Source organism: Mytilus edulis, chromosome 9 (genome assembly GCF_963676685.1).
Source record: "Mytilus edulis chromosome 9, xbMytEdul2.2, whole genome shotgun sequence".
Classification (NCBI taxonomy): Eukaryota; Metazoa; Mollusca; class Bivalvia; order Mytilida; family Mytilidae; genus Mytilus; species Mytilus edulis.
Window position 1 is genome coordinate 38,021,082 of NC_092352.1, and position 23,442 is coordinate 38,044,523.

The 23,442-nt window shown below is 33.0% G+C and overlaps 3 protein-coding genes across 3 annotated transcripts in view; all 3 read left to right on the forward strand.

The window, feature by feature from the left end:
* LOC139488280 (uncharacterized) overlaps positions 1-9,340 on the forward strand; it is a 32,107-nt gene extending 22,767 nt beyond the window's left edge. The window contains exon 6 of the mRNA XM_071273782.1: positions 7,865-9,340. Within this exon, the coding sequence (XP_071129883.1) occupies positions 7,865-8,160 (296 nt within the window). The 3' untranslated portion in view covers positions 8,161-9,340. The remainder of the gene's footprint in view (positions 1-7,864) is intronic.
* A 6,552-nt stretch (positions 9,341-15,892) lies between these two features.
* LOC139489946 (Iroquois homeobox protein 6a-like) lies at positions 15,893-16,597 on the forward strand. Its single transcript, XM_071276795.1, has one exon. The coding sequence runs from the start codon at positions 15,893-15,895 to the stop codon at positions 16,595-16,597; it is 705 nt and encodes a 234-aa protein (XP_071132896.1).
* Positions 16,598-22,346: 5,749 nt separating this feature from the next.
* LOC139489947 (Iroquois homeobox protein 6a-like) lies at positions 22,347-23,048 on the forward strand. Its single transcript, XM_071276796.1, has one exon. The coding sequence runs from the start codon at positions 22,347-22,349 to the stop codon at positions 23,046-23,048; it is 702 nt and encodes a 233-aa protein (XP_071132897.1).
* The last annotated feature ends 394 nt before the right edge of the window (positions 23,049-23,442 follow it).

Genomic DNA, 23,442 nt, shown 5'->3' on the forward strand with positions numbered 1-23,442 from the left:
AGCTAAAATATCCAGCATAATAAGATATACAAATCAGTCAAATTGAAAAATTTACCCTATACGGAAGTTATTGTCCTGTTACTCTGGAAGGATGGGGTTTACCCATCGTGTCTGCTCGTTTTGCAGAAAATTTAGCAGAAGGAGACGTTAGATTGTAAAAATGCTTAGCAAAAATTATTTACAAAGAGAACGACATAACTCACGTCCGACACTCGGCTAACCGAGAGATTGGTCGGTTAATCTATATTGAGTATGCGGCTATATCGGCAGTGGGTCTGTCAATCGGGTTGGCTATACGTCTGTTAAGAGTAAAACGCACAATTTAATGTTAAACTCGATCAAATATACAGATTTTTTGGCATATTATAAGAATTAAATCAAAAAAAGAAAAGTGTCTGACAAAATGATATCTATCAAAGAACATTTTCCACCTTTAAAAACATTTCATAGTCTGCGCAGTTTTCAGTCAAAGTAAAAGGCGTCGCGCAAGTATGTAGTATTTATGATTACACGCATAGCAATTTTTTAATAAAAGGCGAAACAAACAATTTTAGATATCATTTAAAAGACACAAAATACTACTTTGGTTCTTAAATATAAATTGACATTAGTAAATATTTCATAATTGTAATATAACGTGAGTAATACCACGTTTTAGTGAAAATTATGTGAATAAAGTCTGTTAATGGGTTGGACAATTGAAATTGTGTCAGTTAAGAGTTATTTAGCCACGAACATAGTTGTGCTACCTTTATATTTTCCCATTGAAAATGTTAAAAATGAGATGTTCTTGAGTAAAAAAAAATATTGTAAGGGTTCCGCGGAACCCAGTGTCTCGCCTACTTTTGCTGTAAATCGCAGGCTCAACAAAAATGAGGAAAAAAATCAATAAAAATATTCCTCTTGATACTATCTTATGATTGTAAGTTTAGTAAAAATTTAGGATAGTGAATGAATCTAATAAATGTTTTGAAAACTTTAACTGCAGACTGTATGTAATGTTAACTGGAAGAAAATCTAAGTCCATTTAAAAGTAAAATACAGAATAAATGGAGTTATCTTTTTACAATATTTACTTCTGGATACTATCTTATGATCATAAATAAGCTTCTGTCCAAGTTTGGTACAAACCCAGGATTGTTTTAGAAAGTTATTAAATTTTTAAAAACTTTAACCACAGAGTGAATGTAATGTTTCCCCGCAGAAAAACTAAGTCCATGATTTATAAGTAAAATACGGAAAAAAATGGATTTACTTAATTACAAAATTTACTTCTCGATACTATCTTATGATCATAAACAAACTTCTGTCCATGTTTGGTACAAACTAAGGATAGTTTAAGAAAGTTATTAAAACTTTAAAAACTTTAACCACAGAGTGAATGTAATGTTTCCCCGCAGAACAAACTAAGTCCATGATTTATAAGTAAAATACGGAAAAAATGGAATTTTGTTTTTACAAAATTTACTTCTGGATACTATCTTAATATGATCATAAACAAGCTTCTGTCCAAGGTTGTTAGAAATCCAGTATAGTTCAAGAAAGTTATTAAAATTTCAAAAACTTTAACCACAGAGTGAATATTTGTGGACGCCGCCGACGACGACGACACCGACGACGACGACACCGACGACGACGGAATGTAGGATCGCTTAGTCTCGCTTTTTCGACTAAAGTCGAAGGCTCGACAAAAAATAATAATACGATGCAACACTATCCTTCCAGTAAAAGCATTTTTATTTTGACTTTCTTTGCATTTTACTCAAGAGTGTGTCACTTCAATATAGCGTGATCTGGGTTGGTCGCTGGAATATGCATGAATTTATTATTAACGATTTCAATCAGCCTTAATTTTTGTGTCTGCTCAAAGTAGCATGTTCTCAAATCCGATTGAACGTGTCTTTCTAATACAACACAGGGTACATATATAACGTGTTGTCGTTTTCATATGCACATGAAATTTGTCACTGGACGTTTAGGTAGTACCCAACACTACAGGGAGATAACTCTGTAAAGTCAGTGATACGTTTTTTTAAATTACGTTGTGTTGTAAATGGAATAATAAGCTTCTCGAAGATCAAAATTGGTGTTTGTCAAACTGCTATATAACCAGTTAATTTTTCTGACAAAACGGTTGGTTCAAATTTTTTGAAATTTTTATATTTCTGTTAAAGGTTCAAATTAAATACTTTGTCAAAATTTTATCCAAATTAAACGAACCACATTGATTTTAGTGAAAGTGTTCGGTACCACCTTAATCCTAATTCCTCAGCATCATCCAATTGTTTTTTTTTTCTTGTATTACTTAATCATCTGTTGTTTACAAATCATTCTAAAGAAGTAAATGGAAAGGAGCGAATGCAGCTACATTTGGTTGTATTAAAATTTAATTCATTTTATTCCGTTTAGTTCCTTTTCTACATATGTGCAGAGGAGAACTGCAGGTGTCCACATGTAAACGTCAAGCATTTGTCACCAATATGAGTACATCGCAATCCGTTACTGTTTCAACACCCAGGGGGGTTTCATGTCTTTATTCTTAAACAATTTGTTTTCTTCTCTTTTTTAGCAATGCATCACTCTCTTCTGTCCTTATCTTTTATTTTGTATTCTGTATCTCCATCCAGATTCTCGTGTATACCATGAGGGTACGGATTGGGGGGTGTTGTTTATTTCTGTATTCTTTAAATGGTTATGCTACTTTTCTCTACATTTTATTTATCTTACCCATTATTCTTTCTCTATTCTTTATATTTAGGCATCCCAATATACTGATGTTTAGTTACATTACGACGTTAATCTCTGATTTATATACTGGTTACCAATGTAGATGACAAATTGGTGTCATTCATGACAATTAAACAGAATCCACATGATATATATGCGACCGTTCTCGGATAAAATCAATTTTACTTTAATTTAACACTTTTTGAAACCATTTTTATCAATTTTCAATATCTATTGCCTACATTGTTATTGTTCATGTGTTTTGTTCCGTATATTTTATATTCCATTGCTCATGTTTTGTTTCCGTATATATTTTATGTTCCATTGCTCAAGTGTTGTTTCCGTATATTTTAGCCGCTCGTCTTGAGCCTACCAAATGAACACACCATAAAGTAATAAAATTATACTTTTATTGTCATTCATAACTCTTAACAGACTAATTAACAGACCGGGTTTTATACATCTGACCCATTAACAGACCAGGTTTTTAATAAAGATTGATTTATGTCACCAAAATACAGATTTTCGTGTAGATTTTTCACAAAATGATATCAATTTGGTTAACACTCATAATGCCTGTCTTTTTTCGATGTTCAAAATAGTGCATGCAAGTAAATTCAACCCAAGTGTCATTTTGTGTACATTTTGTGTGTGTAAAATGTGTATAAATTTACTGATGAGTAACCTGCCTTTTCATTTTATAGATCGTACATCGAAGCTAGAAATATCTATACTATTAAACGAGAAGACCTCATTTTGGGTGTCGCTTCTCTTCTTTCCACAATTAATTGATCAACACGCCTCTGTGTCCTATAGGTACAGTGCATAGTGCCATTTGTCATCCATTCATATGATTATTCAGATTGACTTAATTTTGGAGAAAAACGAGAAAAAAGGCATCCGGATATTGTCCCGTCATTGGACGAAATTTTAAGTAAGATTAGACTTCCGGTTTGCGTTTTTCTGTATACTTTGAACGTACATATACAAAGAATAAAGTGTATTTTCAGAATTCTATCTGCTATCATTTTCAAGTTTATGCCATGGCGGTCGAGTTACATCAAACTTTCTGGTCAGGCCGGGTATATTGAAATCACAGAGAATTCGAAAACAAATAATCCAATAATCTGTAGTATTGTTTTCAAAGAAATATACAAGTAAATTCACTAATCTATTTATTAAAATTCCATTCCAGGACACTATTTACATTATATATACAGTTTACAAAATGTATAGTTCAAATATTCATTGGCACATTACTTTCACACATTACAAATGGATTTCATTACAACTCCGCATCAAAATCGGCAACAGTGTCCAATACTGTACACCCCAAAGAAAAACGCCACAGGCATAGTGTTCTAAACCACGCAACAGTCTGAGCGGACAAAATATCAAAAATGCATACAGTTGAATAGTAATGACACAACTTTCTAAGAATCTATAAATTCTCCCAAAATCGGCTAAAAACTGACCACCATAATAAAATCTTTTTAACGTTTCATAATGTATTATATAGTTCCTTTCTCAACTTCAATTTCATCCACACTAAAACTTCTAAGGGCTCTTATATACCTATGATCTCCAAATATTCTCCAAATATTCTCCAACTGACCTAAATATTCTCCAAATATTCTCCAACTGACCTAAATAATCTCCAAATATTCTCCAACTCTTTGTTTACAAAAATAAAACATATAAATCAAATAAAAGTATTTACTACGTGACCTTGGAGAACATGCTATGTTAATCTCTTATAGCAGGATGGCTATTTGACTTGATGACTTTAACAGACGATAATCAAAACGTTAATATGACAAAATTAATTACAGTGGACATAAAATTACACTTGTACATTTACTATCCACGGCAGTCACAGAGTTTATTAAATAGAGAGGGTCTGTATACTATATCAATGACCACTATGGATCGATTAGTAAAGTAAATACATGTACACTATATTTATCATATAGTAATGAATGCTCATAATATACAGATAAGCGCTAAAAATATTCATGTGAACTTTTGATACCTTTTCTGAAATTCTCAAGTCATTAAATCTTTTACAAAAATCATTGATTACAAAAAAAGAAGATGTGGTATGATTGCCATGTTGAGACAACTCTCCACAAGAGACCAATATGACACAGATATTAACAATTATAGGTTACCGTACGACCTTCAACAACGAGCAAAGCCCATACGACCTTCAACAACGAGCAAAGCCCATACTCAGCTTTAAAAGGCCCCGAACTGACAATGTAAAACAATTCAAACCAGAAAACTAGCGGCCTTATTTCTGTACAAAAAAATGAACGAAAAACAAATATGTAACACATAAACAAACAACAACCACTAAATTACAGGCTCCTTACTTGAATGTTCATAACATACTAAATGTATGTTCATATTGAAATTGATAGAAAACCAAAAAATGGGAATATTGGAAATAAAGGAGGAGGGATAAAAAAAAAAGCATTTTCCTGTCCCCAATAACCTATGACTTATGATACTTTTGCTGAAATTCTCCAGTCATTAAATATTTTACAAAATTCTTCCAACAACACTTTACATACTTTAAACTACGCTTTGAATGCCCGCGATATCGCGGGTGTGTTCTAGTAATAATTACACCACTGAATTCAGTACATTGAATTGTTTTGTTAGACATGAATACTTTTTATGATGAAAATATATTTAGAAAGTTATACAATGAAACATGCTGAACTTTCAATGATTTTTTCGATAACACCTGATTAACAGACTTTAGCCAACCCGATTAACAGACCTACTGCCGATATAGCCGCATACTCAATATAGATTAACCGACCAATCTCTCGGTTAGCCGAGTGTCGGCCGTGTAACTGAAATCGTCTTTAGGATAATTATATGTTATTGGTCTTTTAAAAGGCGATTTCTACCCACTTTGTGTTTTAATCAGAATGCTAAATAAGCTAGTACTAGTTCTCAAAATGGATCACTTGGATACTTGGATAAAATCGTCAATCTACCCCTTATTGGAGTTATTGCCCTTGATGACGATTTTACTCATTTTGGCATGTTTTTCCGGGAGTTTTAATAGATAAATTGAAATCAATAATGGTAAAAATGTTAAGCCAAATAAGTCAACACAACCAGAATTTTCAATTGACCCTTTTAAGGAGAAACACATGTCCTATGAAACTATAGTAGATCATATATATATATATAGTTGAAAGCTGTCTAAAGCAAAAACGAAAGCAATGCGCAATGCAAGATATAAATATGAAGATATTACGGAAATCACTGAATGACTACTAGTATATCGGTTATTGGCCTTGTATGAAGTTGTTTTTTATGACCCACCTACGATAGTAGAGGGGCATAATGTTTTCTGGTCTGTGCGTCCTTCCGTCCGTCCGTTCGTCCCACTTCAGATTAAAGTTTTTGGTCAAGGTAGTTTTTGATGAAGCTGAAGTCCAATCAACTTGAAACTTAGTACACATGTTCCTTATGATATGATCTTTCTTATTTTAAAACAAAATTAAACTTTTGACCCCATTTTCATGGTCCACTGAACATAGAAATTAAAAGTACGAGTTTCAGGTTAAAGTTTTTGGTCAAGGTACATGTAGTTTTTGATGAAGCTGAAGTCCAATCAACTTGAAACTTAGTACACATGTTCCCTTTTGGTTGATCTTTTTACATTTAAGGCCAAATTAGATTTTTTACCCATTTTCACGGTCCATTGAACATGGAAAATGATAATGCGAGTGGGGCATCCGTGTACTTTGGACACATTCTTGTTTACCATTATTTCTATAGGTAGAAATTAAACACTACAAAACTTTGACAGGTGAGCGAATCGGGAACTTGTGACCCCTTGTTGTTATTAAAATCGGGTATATATCCTAGATATATGGCGCGCTGTTCTACATTATACATTTACTAAACTGTGTACGTCAAATGCGCGATTCTTCTACAAGAGACTTATCAATCAAACTTTAAAAAAGGTCCAAATACAGCTGAGGTTGTCTAAAGAGGGTTTAAATACCATCCTAGGTTAATTTTGACTGATGACGTTGAGTATAAGCATAAGTTATGGTTTAGTTTGTGCACTATATTAGTCATACATGTATACGTGCACTTGCACAAGGTCGATTTCTATCCGACTCATCTATGTTCGTTACAAATTGGCACACATGGTGGTTAATATGTTCTACTCTAGTTTTGTTTCTCAAAATAGCAGAATTGTGGTAGTCTTAGTAATAAAATTAAGAATGGATTGGGGAGTGTGTCAAAGAGACAACAACCCGACAAAAGAGCAGAAAGCAGCCGAAGGCCACCAAATCTTACAGAATTAAATTTCTCACCTTTATAAACATGCAACTGCTCTTAAAACATTTCCTATAAATAAGAATTATACAGTGATACTGAACAACTGAGTACACCAAATTTTGACGTGCATAGAACAGATTAAAGCAAGACGAGATGCGTCAAAACAATTCACTTAGTTATTGATTTGATTTTGTATTTATTTATACTGATGAATCGTATTTTGGGTAAATACTATGATGTATGTTAATTTTGCCATCATATTTCATAGATTAAACTATTCTTTGCTAAAAAAATCAAATCATAACATCAACCTTTCTTCAAAAGTTATGAACACAAGTTATTCCATACACATTTTTGTTAAATTTACATAACATTCAAGACAGCCATTTTGATAGACCCTGCATGTATAATGATAAAATAACGGCATGTTCAGAATGCAATGTTCGTATTAAAGGATATATATATATATACATAGTTAGCATCCTAAAATGGTGCGTTGCTTGCCCTTTATGAACAGCGTTATCCTTCTATACCTATTCTTATCAATAGAGAAAACTTGAAACCTTTGATGGTTCCACCTTATACCCATTACCACAATTTGTCGGTAATTTATCATGCATGAGATACAGTAAAACATCCAAAAATTTAATACGCATTGTTTATGAGTATGAATATAAATATACACCTAAAAAGTGTATAAAACAACACCAATATTGAAAAAAAAAGAATCAGGAAATAAAAGTATTGTTTAATATTTAAATAATTGCACACATCTTAATTACTAGTATTTTATTAATAAGAACAATTTTGTTATTTTTAGGTACAGAAACCCAGACGTATACGCAGGAAGAGAGTTACCCGCAACGGACTTCTAGACAAGAACCACCACCGCCACCTCCATTGCCTACGAAAACGGATAATTACAATAGAAAAATTCGTGCTTGGAATACTGGACCCACACAAACCAGTACTTCAAGAAAAACTCAAAAATCCGTTAAACGTGTGACGACTGAAAATAATAATTATGGTACATATCCAGGTCGTAATCAAAAGAGAATGGATTATAATTATAATTACCAAACGACAACTGATGGACTACCCGGAAGTGATTTGTGAAGAGAAAACTCATATTCCTATTTTTGGTTTTAACATATAATCGGTTTTCTAACCAGTTTTCCGAACGAATGTTTTCCGGATAATTTAAACAGTTATCAGTTTGTGATATTCTGAGAGACTGTGTGAGTGACTTTTATAACAGACTAGTTTATATAATAGCACTTGTGTATATATCGACAAATTGTTCTGACTGATATTTTTTTCCTTTTTTGTTATGTTACCATGGAAACTTAAGCATTCCCTCTGATCTTCATCATTAGCTTCCAGCTACCTCTCACTGATCTCTCTTATCAAAGATTGTTTCTTATTATCTGCTGTCTTGCCAAGCAGACGATCTTTGTGTTGCATTGTGGGTTATGTCACAGGTAATCTCGCGATATCTCGTAACCGCATTGCAGCAATGATATTGGTTTACATAGAAACCTAATTTGGGTTTGAGCCATCAGAACGAATCCTTGTATCTTATCTGTGTATTATTTTGATACATTATGTTATTACTGAGTGCAATCATCATGAGTTTTGACAATTCTGTCAAAATAAACACTTGTACATGATTAATTCATTAATGAAGTTGACTAGCTGCTAAAAATATAACAACCATCCAATAGTCAGGGATATGGCGAGTTGATCATAACATATTTCCCACAAAATGATTTTAATTTTATAAGTTTTAATTATTTTAGATTGATTGTGTTTAAGATTACTTAAAGACTTTAGGAGCTAAGATTTGGACCAAGAGAACAAAATTGATGGGTTGAATTATATACATTGTATATCCAATTTAAAAGGCAATTTATTGGTACATCGAAGCATATCAAATCAGAGCTTTATCATGTTTTTCATCGAAATATTTCACTCTAACACGAATTCAAGTGACAACAAAATGGCTAAGAACTGGCTGTTTTGATAAGTATGATTAATCCCTCATAAGTTCTAGTCTACAACCGGGTACCTATCGTTTCGGATTATAACGGTGTATCAATAGGTACCGTAGGTCTATAGATTAGAAATTTAGGAATGTTTTGTAATTTCAATTTTTAGAAATTAAACTTAATAGCAAAAGTTGCAAGTTACATTAGTCTATAAGTTATGTACACATATGTGTGAAAGTATGAAAATCTGTTATATTATGAGTGTAGCCCTTGTTTAAAACAAGTTCTTAAATAAATTTGACAGGTTTTTTTTGTGCAGTTATTCCTTTGTATTATGAGCAATTATAGTATAACTCTGTTTTAAATTCAGTAGTTAAAACACTAATTCTTACTAAATAGCTGAACATGTCAAATTGACCCAAGTTTCTAGTTCTGTTTGTTTGAAATCTATCATTAGCCAGTTTATCAAATTCCATTAGCATATAAACATGCTAATGGACAAAAAAGTAATACAATAATGGTTCAAAGACAACTTCAAAGTTCAGGATTATCCGGGCCTAAATATTATCATATTGTATGATTGCCTATGATACAACTCTCTCTCCACAAGAGATCAAATGACAAAGAATTTCACAACTAGTATGTCGTCTTCAACAATGAGCAAAAACAATACTGCATAGTCAGCTATAAAAGTCCCCAAAATCCCCAAAATCGAGCACAGTGACCTACATTTTACTTAGTGTTTTTCTTCAACAAAATTTGAAAAATGACAATACATCATGAAACTATTTCAAATTCAGTGTGAAGCAGGATCTATTACGCCTTCTGGATCACCCAAAGGCATTCTAGTGTTGGTTTTTTTATGGTGAGGGTCGTGTTGCTAAGGTATAGTTATCAGTGTAGTGTTTTATAGAATATTGTTGGTCTTATCGTCATTTTCTCTTTTGGTTATGGATTTAACTTATTTTCTTAATTATAAAAAAGATTTGGTATGATTTCCAATGAGACAATATGACATAACGACTCCTGGTAATTGACAATATGCCTGACAGATATCCAGTATAACGACTCCTGGTAATTGACAATATGACAGATATCCAGTATTACGACTCCTGGTAGTTGACAATATGCCTGACAGATATCCAGTATAACGACTCCTGGTAATTGACAATATGCCCGACAGATATCCAGTAAAACGACTCTTGGTTATTGACAATATGCCGACAGATATCCAGTATTACGACTCCTGGTAATTGACAATATGCCCGATAGATATCCAGTATTACGACTCCTGTTAATTAACAATATGCCGGACAGATATCCAGTATTACGACTCCTGGTAATTGACAATATGACAGTCAGATATCCAGTATACCGACTCCTGGTAATTGACAATATGTCAGATATCCAGTATACCGACTCCTGGTAATTGACAATATGACAGATATCCAGTATTACAACTCCTGTTGGTAATGGACAATATGACAATTATAAAATATAACAACTTCTGGTAATAGACAATATGACATATGTATAGATTATAAGAATGCCCTTTTCCATATTGGACCTGGTATCATCCCGAGACTCCCCTATCTGACCGAGGCTTTAGCCAAGGCCAATATGTGTCAAGGGATGATACCAGGGCCTATATATGGAAAAGACATGTTAAAATCTTTTTATCACATATTTTAAGTTCTACAGAAAAGAGGAAAACAAATTAAATTATATCAATTTAATGAAACATAACAGGTAAAATTTTGAGGTTATTCAAATGCAAAACCCAACGTATTCGTAACAAATATGTGATAAACCAACTCCTTGTAAATGACAATTTGACAGATATCTGGTAAATAAACTCCTGCTGGTAATGGATAATTTGACATAATTTTATATCCAGTATACCCACTTCTGGTAACTATCAGTATAAAAGATATCCAGTATGACGACTTTAAGTAATGGTAAAAACGACAGATATCCAGTATACTGACTCACAGTTATTGATCATATGACTGACCAGATACTGATTCCTTTAAAAAAAAAATTAAAAAAGAAGATATGACTATCGTTCTACGACTTACAGTTGCTAATATTTAGTTCAGTTATCTCGTTGGCAAGAAAACCACATCTCCATATTTTATACAGATATTACTTCCGATTACACTATTGTCTTGTGATTTTTGTTTATATGTGCTTGAATTTGCCTGAATCAAACTATAATACTTTTCGTATTTGAATTTACAATGGAGTTGTTTGCTGATATCTATATTTCGTTGCAGTGGTAATTTACCTAGTGAAAATAGTAAGTAGAACTAGCAAACGCAAATGTTTTGGGACACAGTTAAAATAAAAGATCATTATTTAGGTGATTTAAAAAAAAATATTAAAGATTGACTTATTTTTAGACCTCCACTTGTTATAATTTAAGCTAAATGTTTACCTCCTTCAATCAAACCTAATCAGATTATGTCGAGAAAAAAGTTCTTGACATAAATTTCTTCTGTTTTAAACTCTAAATTCGGATTTTTTTAAACAAAACAAAAGTTGATGCTTTTTATTTTGATCTCTTATTCACTGGGGTAAAGCTGATGACCGTAACTGCATTCACGGTCATCCCAAGATGTCGGATGAAAAATTAGGTCAGTATCTGTATTGTCTGTTAAAGTGTTTCTATATCATATTCTTTACAAATCATATGTTGATACGATGTCAATTTATAAAAGATTCACACGGAAATCACTAATGACTACCCAGAACAAGGGTGACCGTAATTGGTTTTAAGATGACCGTAATTTATAAATGATGACCGTAACTTTTAAAGGATGACCGTCAATTTTAAGAAATATCCGTATTTATATATCTACCTTTTTTTTTGTATCAAATGATTAATTGTGTTGGTATAAACTTATTTATATGAGAGTATTATTCTAGGTAGAAGAAAATAAGACGTGCTTCAAATAAATAGTTCACGATATGCATCTTTTTGTCGAGCCTGCAACTTTTATATTTTAGAAGGTTGAAGACCTGGATGCTTCATACTTTGTATATAGATGTGTTATGTTAAGAAGTTTCCGTCAGTCAGTCACATGTCCTATGTCCTTGACCTCATTTTCATGGTTCTGTGACCATTTGTAATTGTGAATTCTTTCTTATTATAAGTAATAGGATAACTATATTTGGTATGTGCGTACCTTGCAAGGTCCTCATGCCAGTCAGACAGTTTTCACTTGACCTCGACCTCATTTCATGGATCAGTGAATAAGGTTAAGTTTTGGTGGTCAAGTCCATATCTCAAATACTATAAGCAATAGGTCTAGTATATTCGGTGTATGGAAGGACTGTAAGGTGTACATGTCCAACGAGCAGATGTCATCTGGCCTTGATCTCATTTTCATGGTTCAGTGGTTATAGTTAAGTTTTTGTGTTTTGATCTGTTTTCTCATACTTTATGCAATAGGCCTACTATATGTGTTGTATGGAATGATTGTAAGGTGTACATGTCTAGCGGGCAGATGTCATCTGACCTTGACCTCATTTTCATGGTTCAGTGGTCAAAGTTAAGTTTTTGAGGTTTTGTCTTTTTATCTAATACTATATGTAATAGGTCAACTATATTTGGTGTATGGAAATATTTTATGATCTATATGTCCGTAGCGCAGGTTTTGTTTGACCTTGATCTCATTTTCATGGTTCATTGCTCAGTATTTAGTTTTTGTGTTTTGGTCTATTTTTCTTAAACTATGAGTAATGGGTCAACTATATTCGTGGTATGGAAGCATCGTTAGCTGTACATGTCTGTCTGGCATGGTTCATCTGACTTTGATTCATTTTCATGGTTCATTGATCTTTGTTTAGTTATCTTGGTTAATGTTAAGTTTATGTGACAGTTGTAATAAAGCTTTATATTTAGGACTATCAACATAATATCAATGATTAGTAAAGAAGGCGAGACATTTCAGCGTGTGCACTCTTGTTTACGGTAGAGGGTTTAATTTTTAAAATGAATTTGCAACAAGACATGCACATGAACAAGTTGGGAAAACATGCAACAAAGGCGCGATTAAATGACACCTTACTAGTATAATAAAAAAAAAGGCGGTGCACAGCCTACCTAAAAGTCAAGGGATTCCTTTTAATGACATATAATAAATACACCTTTTTAAAAATGCTAATGCATGTACACCCACTGATATTGTTTGAAAATGTTTTTTTTAAAATAATACGACCAAACTAGCAAAATAGATCCTTAAAATAGTCTTGTACGAATAGCGTATCACAAGGGGGAACCTTGTCAATTTATATATATATATAGAGAAATGTTGTTAATATATCAAGACAAATTAAGATTTTAATCTGCTTCCTCTGGAACCATACACATGGGCTCGATCACCGGATATTCAAATGTTTAATTAATGTTTTTTTATGCTCCATTTATGGGCATTATGTTTTCTGGTCTGTGCGTCCGTTCGTCCGTTCGTTTGTCCGTATGTCCAGCTTCAGCTTAAAATTCTTGACCGAGGAAGTTTTTGATAACGTTGAAGTCAACTTGAATTTAGTCTTAGATGCATGATTTTTTTATTAGATGTTAGTGGCTTTGAACTAGCTGTCAGATATATGCGAGTACTCTCAGATCTGTTCCTACTGTCTTTTTGTTGTCGGGATGTATAAGTACCCGGCCACGTCTACTTGCATTTTTGTCAATCTGATGAGTTAAGCCTTTTTCAACTGATTTTTATAGTTCGTTCTTATGTTGTACTGTTATACCACTGTCCCAGGTTAGGGGAAGGGTTGGGATCCCGCTAACATGTTTAACCCCGCCTCATTATTTATGTATGTGCCTGTCCCATGTCAGGAGCCTGTAATTCAGTGGTTGTCGTTTGTTTATGTGTTACATATTTGTTTTTCGTTCATTTTTTTATATAAATAAGGCCGTTATTTTTCTCGTTTGAATTGTTTTACATTGTCTTATCGGGCCTTGTATAGCTGACTATATGCGGTATGGGCTTTGCTCATTGTTGAAGGCCGTACGGTGACCTATAGTTGTTAATGTATGTGTCATTTTGGTCTCTTGTGGACAGTTGTCTCATTGACAATCATACGACATCTTCTTTTTTATATTGAAACTTACTACACATTTTCCGTATGATATGATCTTTCTAATTCTAATGCCAAATTAACAGTTTAATCCCATTTTTATGATCCACTGAACATAGAAAATGATAGTGTAGATGAGGCATCCGTGTACTAGGGACACACTCATGTTTGAAATTATTCAACTTTTCTTCGTATCGCTGTCAATTTGTATTAAAATGTTAACGTCGTTATCAATGAATATTTCATTGTTTTCGAGAACTATGCAATTTACTATCATCGCCATGAACCAAAAATACGGCAAATAGTTAAAAAGAATTTAATGAAACATATTTATATCCGCTAACCGAGACGAACTCTACAAAACTATGAATACAAATACGGATATTTCTTTGAATTGACAGCCATCCTTTAAAAGTAACGATCATCCTTTATAAATTACAGTCAGCCTTTACAAATTACGGTCAGCCTTTACAAATTACGGTCATCCTTTACAAGTTACGGTCATCCTTTACAAGTTACGGTCATCTTTTTACCAATCACGGTCATTCTTGTTATATGTTACGGTCATCTTGAAAATATTTTGATGATGATATACGGTCATCTTAGCGATTTTTTCAAATCGAATTTCCCGTTTCATGCACATTTCTTGGTAGTAATTGGTGATTTCCGTGTGAATCTTTTATAAATTTACATCGTATCAATGTATGCTTTTTAAAAAAAAATGATATAGAAACACGTTAACAGACAGTACAGAAACTGACCTAATTTTTATCCGACATCTTGGGATGACCGTAAACGCAGTTACGGTCATCAGCTTTACCCCAGTGTTATATTGATGTTATTCTTTAATCGAAGAAAAAGCTTTAGTCATTTGTTTTTAGATTTAAATTCGATGCAATAACTAGGTATTATATTATGACTTGTAATGTACTTTTTGCTTATTTGGCTAATTGTTACGGTTATATGTTTTTGGTGGACGACTTACCAATTGGTAATTGCGCCCTGGTAACTAAATTTGGAATTAGTCCATTATAGTAATATTTTACTTTATAGATAATTCCATTTAAATAAAAATTTAAGAAAATAAATATATATTCAAGGCGACCCTCTTTGTTTACAGGTGGTGCGCCTTATTAAGCCTGTACTAGTTTAAACTTATTTTATTAAATTTAAATAGAAATAAAACTTATAAAACAAATGAATGTTCTTTTTAAACTTTTATAAGGGGTTAAGAAATTTGGTTTTTGAGACTTCGGGTTTTGCCCTATACTTTTCCATCTATTTTTTAACTAGAAGAAAAATGCTGTATGTTTTTTGTTTTAGTTTTTGTTTTTTGTTGGTTTTTTTTGTTGTTTTTTTTTTTTTTTTTTTCTCCATCTGTGGTTGTTAGTGTTATTGTTATAAATAACGTGTTTGTTAATTATCCCATTATTTTATTTGTTGATTAGTTTATAAATATTACCAACTATTTTCTTTAGAATTCTTTGATGTTTTCTAATTGGTAATCAATGTTTTTAATCATCAATTATCAATTAAAAAATCGAGTAAATAACTGAATTAAAGTTGTTTTAAGGTCAAGCTAAGTCAACAAAAGGAATGTTTGATACATCAAGATAAAAGTAGTCCCGATAACCAATGAAATAATAGAATTTCTATGAGCTTGGTCTGTATTGTTTGTTTTTTGCATAAAAATGACGACGATCTCGTTCGAATTATCAGATTCTCTAAAACACTCCTCTCAGTATTATAATACTATTTAAAAAGTCAAGATGGCAGACATGAATTCCGTATGGCTCAACTTGCCCCTACCAAATACACCATTGCCATTCGAGATTGGCAGGAATACTACAGTAGAAGAGATGTTGAGACTTCAGAACATCTTACCAGTCAAGAATACCACTACTAACCAGCAAACTCAACCAACAGCATCTGTCACAGAGACTGTAAAACAACCCGTCTTAGCTTCTGAAACTTATCATCCAGTCTTCGGCATAATCTGCGATCCCTCCTACGACAGTACAGAGAGGAAGTCAGAACTTCTAGAGAGTAGACTACATTCATACGAGATAAACTTCCCAACAGGGATCGATGCACTATTTACAGAATATTACAACATCACTGCCGACATAGAGATGAAGAAACTAACTGCAGTCATGGAGTCTTCACCACAGTACCACTGTCGTATAAATCAGTACTACAACCATCAACGACAACTACTAATGTATAGAATAGACCGAAAGCTCAACAGTCTGGTTAATCCTCCAACTTGTCAATCCACACTCAATACAAGAAACGTCATGGTTCTGCGAGAGTGGTTCAACCAACATCGCCACCATCCTTTTCCAACAAGGGAACAGATTAAGAAAATGTCCAAGATCTCCACCATTGAAATGCAAGATGTGAGAGTTTGGTTTGCATGTGAAAGAATACGTCAGTCAGCAGCATTCATCCGGAAAAGTGCAAACAAGTTCTAAACTGACTTTATATAAACTCATAATAATATATTCTAGTATATTGTAGTGCTTATTTATCAAACAAGAGAACTTCTGTAACAATGATATACATGTATTTGTTTGAATTATGTTCAAATATTTTTAATCGACAATGTTTAGTGCTAATAATAAAGAATATTTAATATATTGACGATATATTTAGTCTCTTGTGGTCCAGAATATCAAATACAATATTTTCTTGCATATGAATTTACAATACTGATGCGCACTAAAAAAGAAGACCATAGATATAGGTATGAATGCCAATGAGACAACTCTTCATCCAAGTCACAATTATATAAGTAAACCATTATAGGTCAAGGTGTGGTCTAAAACACAGAGCCTATATATCAAGCAGCAAGCTATTAAGGACCCCAAACATTACTAGTGTATAACCATGCAAAGGGGAAAACCAACGCTCTAATCTTTATAAAAAATGAGAAACACTAAGGAACCACATCAACAGACGACAACCACTGAATATCAGATTCCTGTTTATAAAATCTTTTTGTTTAACCATGCTCATGGATATGAAAGGGATATCCGCCATCAATATACATTTCTTAATTTGTGAAATGCAACCACCGTTACGCGAATTTCTAGATTTCTTGATTTGTGAAAATGTAAATTTTTAATGTGTAAACACAATTTCTTAATTTGTTAACCTTTTTTCTTCATTCGTTATACGTATTTCTACAGTTCTTAACTTGTAAAATGTAGTTACTTTGCTTGAGTCACGTTTTGTAAGATCGCGTCTGTGTAATGTTTACGTGTCAGCCAATGAGAAGTTCCGTTTCTAAAGAAAAAAAATACAAGTTATAAATCAACATGTTACAAATCAAGAATTTTGACAAGTCTAGAAGTTTTACAAATCTAGAATAAAATAGTTTCACAATATTCCACACGAGGTCGCTATTACCTATTGCTTTCCACTAAAATAGTTGCCTAAATTTCTGCTTTAAAATTCGTCTAGTAATCTTTTTATTCAAAACGATTAAAGGTTAAACTCTTTCATGTCCAGTGGCAAATATATTACAGTATTATCCGAATTCATCATTACACAATGCGGGAAAATTGCTAATGCCAAGTTCAATTTCAAATAAATAGATTCGTCTTTAGCAAAACTATAATCTGTGTGGGAAACGTCTAAGATATACAATGATTGGTGTATTTATTGTTAGTCTTTAACGCCACTTTAATCATTATTTGCTATTTCATGGCGCCAAGTTTGTATTATTCTGTTCATGCGGGGACTCCAAGTCCAAGCAGACAACATGCATGCAACGGCACTGTAGATTTTCTTACTAAATGAAGAAAGTTGCCGGTCCAGTAAATAGATCTGTTAAAAAGCAAGGTTTAAATTTTAATTAAGCGTTAGATGAGGGTTGAGTATACGCCATGACGAGCATCAGATTTTCAATTTTTGTTTCATTTTGTAAACTTTGTACCTTAACGATTTTAACGGAAAAAATGTCTTCACTGGGATCTCTCGAGCTGAAACCTACACTTTGCCGTTTAGCAGGGACAATACTCTGTTTTTTATTTCTTATTTTCACTTATCACGGCATTAAAAAAATGAAATCTTAACAATGTATTACAAAGAATTATAGGTCTTACTACTCTAAAAAAAAACAAAAAAAACGCAGTCTATCTTTTTTACAAAATTTCATTCAATAATCATTTTCAGCACACATTAACTTGAAATCGAGCACAGTGACCTACATTTTACTTAAAGGTTTCTTCAACTCGCCTAGGACTTCCTTTGTATTTCAAAATTCCAAAAATAACAATACATGGCATTGTCATAGGGACAGATATAAAGTAAAACGACTCCAATTAATTGTCAGCATTGCAGATATCCAGTATATCGACTCTTGGTAACTGACAATTTGACAGCTATACTACTCCTTTTAATGTTCAGTATGACATATGAAGTATATTGACTCCTGTTTATTGACAATATGACAGATATCCAGTATAACAACTTGTAAGTATGACCAATATCAAGTATAACAACTCCTTGTAATAGTCAGTATGACAGATATCCAGTATCATAGCTTTTGATAATTGATAATATGACATATATCCAGTATTAGAACTCCTGGTAATGGTGACTATGACAGATATCAAGTATAACGACTCCAATTAATATCCAGTATGACAGATATCCAGTAAGCCGACTCGAAGACTTGATTATGACAGACATCCAGTATTACAACTTTTGGTAATTGATAATATGACAGATATCTAATATAACAACTCATAGTAATGGCTAGTATGACAAATATTCAGTAAACCGACTTCTGGTAGGGGTCAGTATGACAGATATCCAGTGTTACTACTTTTGATAATTTATAATATGACAGATATCCAGTAAAACGGCTTCTGGTAATGGTCAGTAAGATAGATATCCAGTATATCAACTTCTGGTAAAGATCAGTATGGCAGATATCCAGTACAACGAATCCTAGTTATGGTCAGTATGACAGATATCAAGTATATCAATTGTTGATAATTGATAATTTGACAGATATCCAGCATAACAACTCTTGGTAATGGTCAGTACGACAGATATCCAGTTAACCGACTCCTGGATATCTGTCATACTGAAAATGACAGATATCCAGTTTAACAACTCCTGCTTATGGTGAGTTTGGCAGATATCCAGTATAACGACTCTAAGTTATAGTCAGTATGACAGATATTCAGTATAAAAACTTCTGGTAATTGCTAATATGACAGATATACAGTATACTGACTCCTTTTATTGGTCAGTATGACAGATATCCAGTTTACTGACGCTTAGTAATTGACCATATGAATGACATCCAGATACCGACTCCTATAAAAAAAAATTAGTACTGCGATCTATAGTTGCTAATGTACTCCGGTGGATATTTTATTTTTCTCGTTGGCAATAGCACCACATCTTCTTTTTTTATTCAGAAATTATTTCCATTTGCACTTTTTAGTTAGTTATTGTGTGTCCTATATAAGGGACACCAAAGGTGGTGTTGCATCTTACAATCTATTAAAATCAATTTTGCATAGAATAAGGCGGTACAAGGGGTCGTCCGAAACTTGTAGTGATGTGCTAGCTTTTTTTGTTATCTGTGTTGAAGGTCTCACTGTTATCTGTGTTGAAGGTCTCACTGTTATCTGTGTTGAAGGTCTCACTGTTATCTGTGTTGAAGGTCTCACTGTTATATGTGTTGAAGGTCTCACTGTGGCTTTAAGAAGAAGAACAGTAATAAAAGTGAAACATTCCGTTGCTTCTTGAGTGATTTTTTGTGTTCTGCATTTACTGATTTTGTGTCATGGATCGCTAAATACTTGAATTTGCCAGAATAAACAACTCCTGGTAATTGACAATCTAGTTTACCGACACCTGGTAATAAACAAAATGACAGAGTATACTGACTCCTTGTAATGGACAATATGACAGATATCCAGTATACCGACTCCTTGTAATGGACAATATGACAGATATCAAGTAGAGCGACTTCTGGTAATGGTCAGTAAGACAGATATCTAGTATAGCACCTCTTTGTAATGCTCAGTATGACAGATATCCAGTATACAGGCTATTTGTAATGGTCAGTATGACAGATATCAAGTATATCGACTCTTAGTACTGGTCAGTATGATAGATAACCAGTATACAGACTCTTTGTAAAGGTCAGTATGACAGATATCCATTATACAGACTCTTTGTAAAGGTCAGTATGACAGATATCCAGTATACAGACTCTTTGTAAAGGTCAGTATGACAAATATCTAGTATACCGACTCTTTATTCAGGTCAGTATGACAGATGTCCAGTATACAAACTCTTTGTAAAGGTCAGTATGATAGATTTCCAGTATAGCGACTGATAGTAAATGACAACATGACATAAACCCAGCACTAGTTTTTTGATAAAATGACAACTTAACAGATATCCAGTATAACAACTTCTGGTAGTTGTTAGTATGGCAGATACCCAGTTTAACAACTTCTGGTAATGTTAAGTAGGATAGATAACCAGTATACAGACTCTTTGTAAATATCAGTATGACATATATCAAGTATACAGACTCTTTGTAATGGTCAGTATGACAGGTATCCCGTAAACCAACTCCTAGTATTGGACAATATTACAGATATCCAGTATAACAACCCCTAATAATGGTCAGTATGACAGATATCCAGTATAGCGACTCTTTGTAATGGTCAGTATGACAGATATCCAGTATACAGACTCCTGGTAATGGACAATATGACAAAAATCCAGTATAACAACTCCAACTAATGGTCAGTATGACAGATATCAAGTATAATGACTTTTATTAATGGTCAGTATGACAGATAACCAGCATACAGACTCTTTGTAAAGGTTAGTTTGACAGATATCAAGTATAACGACTCTTTGTAAAGGTCAGTATGACAGCTATCCAGTACAGCGACTTCTGGTAAATGACAATATGACAGATATCCAGCATAACTACTTTTGGTAATGGACAATTTGACAGATATCCAGTATGATAACTTCTGGTATGGTTAGTATGACAGATATCCAGTATACGAACTAACCCGAATAATTCAGTCGTTATATTTCACTGCTCTACGATGGTTACACTCCTCGCCAGTGGGAGAGTCGATCACGGGGAGAGACTGAATTATTCGGGCTATATACAGACACCTTTAAATGGTCAGTATGACGAATATGAAGTATTCCGACTCCTGGTAATGGACAACATGACATCTATCTAGTATAGCGACTCTTTGTAATGGTCAGTATGACAGATATCCAGGATAGCGAATAAGTTTTACTTTGTAAGCTTTTATGCGATGTCCAATCATTTTTGCTATGATATATATTATCGTATTGTCCTGTGAATTGAATTTTGAATGGAGTTGAAATTTGCTGTGCCCGGTATTTCGTAGCAGCAGTAATTTACCTCGTAAAAATAGCAAACGCAAATTTATTTGGGACACAGCATAAATTAGGCAAACTAGCAGAAAATAAATTAAAAGTCATTATTTGATATTAAGTTATTGAATTTAAATTTAGAATACTTCATATCGGTCATAAATTTAAAGATCATTATTCAAGTCGAAAATTTAACTAAAGATAAATGACTATGAAAACAAATATATGTTTGCTAGACAGTCACACTCTAAATTCGAACTTTTTGAAACTCAAAAGCTTGATATAAGATCATATAATATAACTAATGATAGTATTACCTTAAAATTTGAAATCATTTGACCATTTTAATCAGTTAATGTCTGACATTTATGATGATTAAGCTTTTTCACTTTGTTCTAAATTTAAATTCAATAACTTAATATCAAATAATGACTTTTAATTTATTTTCTGCTAGTTTTTTTTATTTATTAATTATCAAATCATTTTCTTAAAACTGATTTTCAATTAACATTACTAACTATTTCCCTTAAAATTCTTTAGATGTTTTCCAATTGGTAATTAATGTTTTTAATCATCAATTATCAATTAAAAAATCGAGTAAATAACTGAATTCAGTTGTTTTAAGGACAAGCTAACTCAACGGACGGAATGTTTGATACACCGAGATAAAAGTAGTCCCGATAACCAATGAAATAATAGCATTTCTCTGAGCTTGGGTCTGTATTGTTTGTTTTCTGCATAAAAATGACGATGATCTCTTTCGAATTATCAGATTCTCTAAAACACTCGTCTCAGTATTATCATACAATTTTAAACAAGATGGCAGACATGAATTCCGTATGGCTTAACTTACCCAGACCGACCCCACTCCCATTTGAGATTAACAGGAATACAACAATAGAACAGATGCTGGGAATGAAGAACATCTTACCAGTCAATAATACCACTACAAACCAGCACAATCAACCAATACCATCAGTCACAGAGACCGTAAAGCAAACCGTCTCACCTTCTGAACCTTACCATCCAGTCTTCGGCATAATCTGTGATCCATCCTACGACAGCACTGAGAGAAAGTCAGAACTTCTGGAGAGCAGACTACATTCATACGAGATAAACTTCCCAACAGGGATCGATGCACTATTTTCAGAATATTACAACATAACTGCCGACATAGAAATGAAGAAACTAACTGCAGTCATGGAGTCTTCACCACAGTACCATTGTCGTATAAATCAGTACTACAACCACCAACGACAACTTCTTATGTATAGAATAGACCGAAAGCTCAACAGTCTGGTTAATCCTCCTACTTGTCAATCCACACTCAATACAAGAAACGTCATGGTTCTGAGAGACTGGTTCAACCAACATCGCCACCATCCTTATCCAACAAGGGAACAGATTAAGAAAATGTCCAAGATCTTAACCATTAAAATGCAAGATGTAAGAGTTTGGTTTACATGTGAAAGAATACGTCAGTCAGCAGCAGTCATCCGGAAAAGTGCAAACAAGTTCTAAACTGACTTTATATAAACTCATAATAATATATTCTAGTATAGTGTAGTGCTTATTTATCAAACAAGAGAACTTCTGTAACAATGATATACATGTATTTGTTTTAATTATGTTCAAATATTTTTAATCGACAATGTTTAGTGCTAATAATAAAGAATATTTAATATATTGACGATATATTTAGTCTCTTGTGATCCAGAATATCAAATACAATATTTTCTTGCATATGAATTTACAATATGCGCACTAAAAAGTAAGACCATAGATATAGGTATGAGTGCTAATGAGACAACTCTCCATCCAAGTCACAATTATAAAAGTAAACCATTATAGGTCAAGGTGTGGTCTAAAACACAGAGCCTATATAGGCTCTCATCAAGCAGCAAGCTATTAAGGA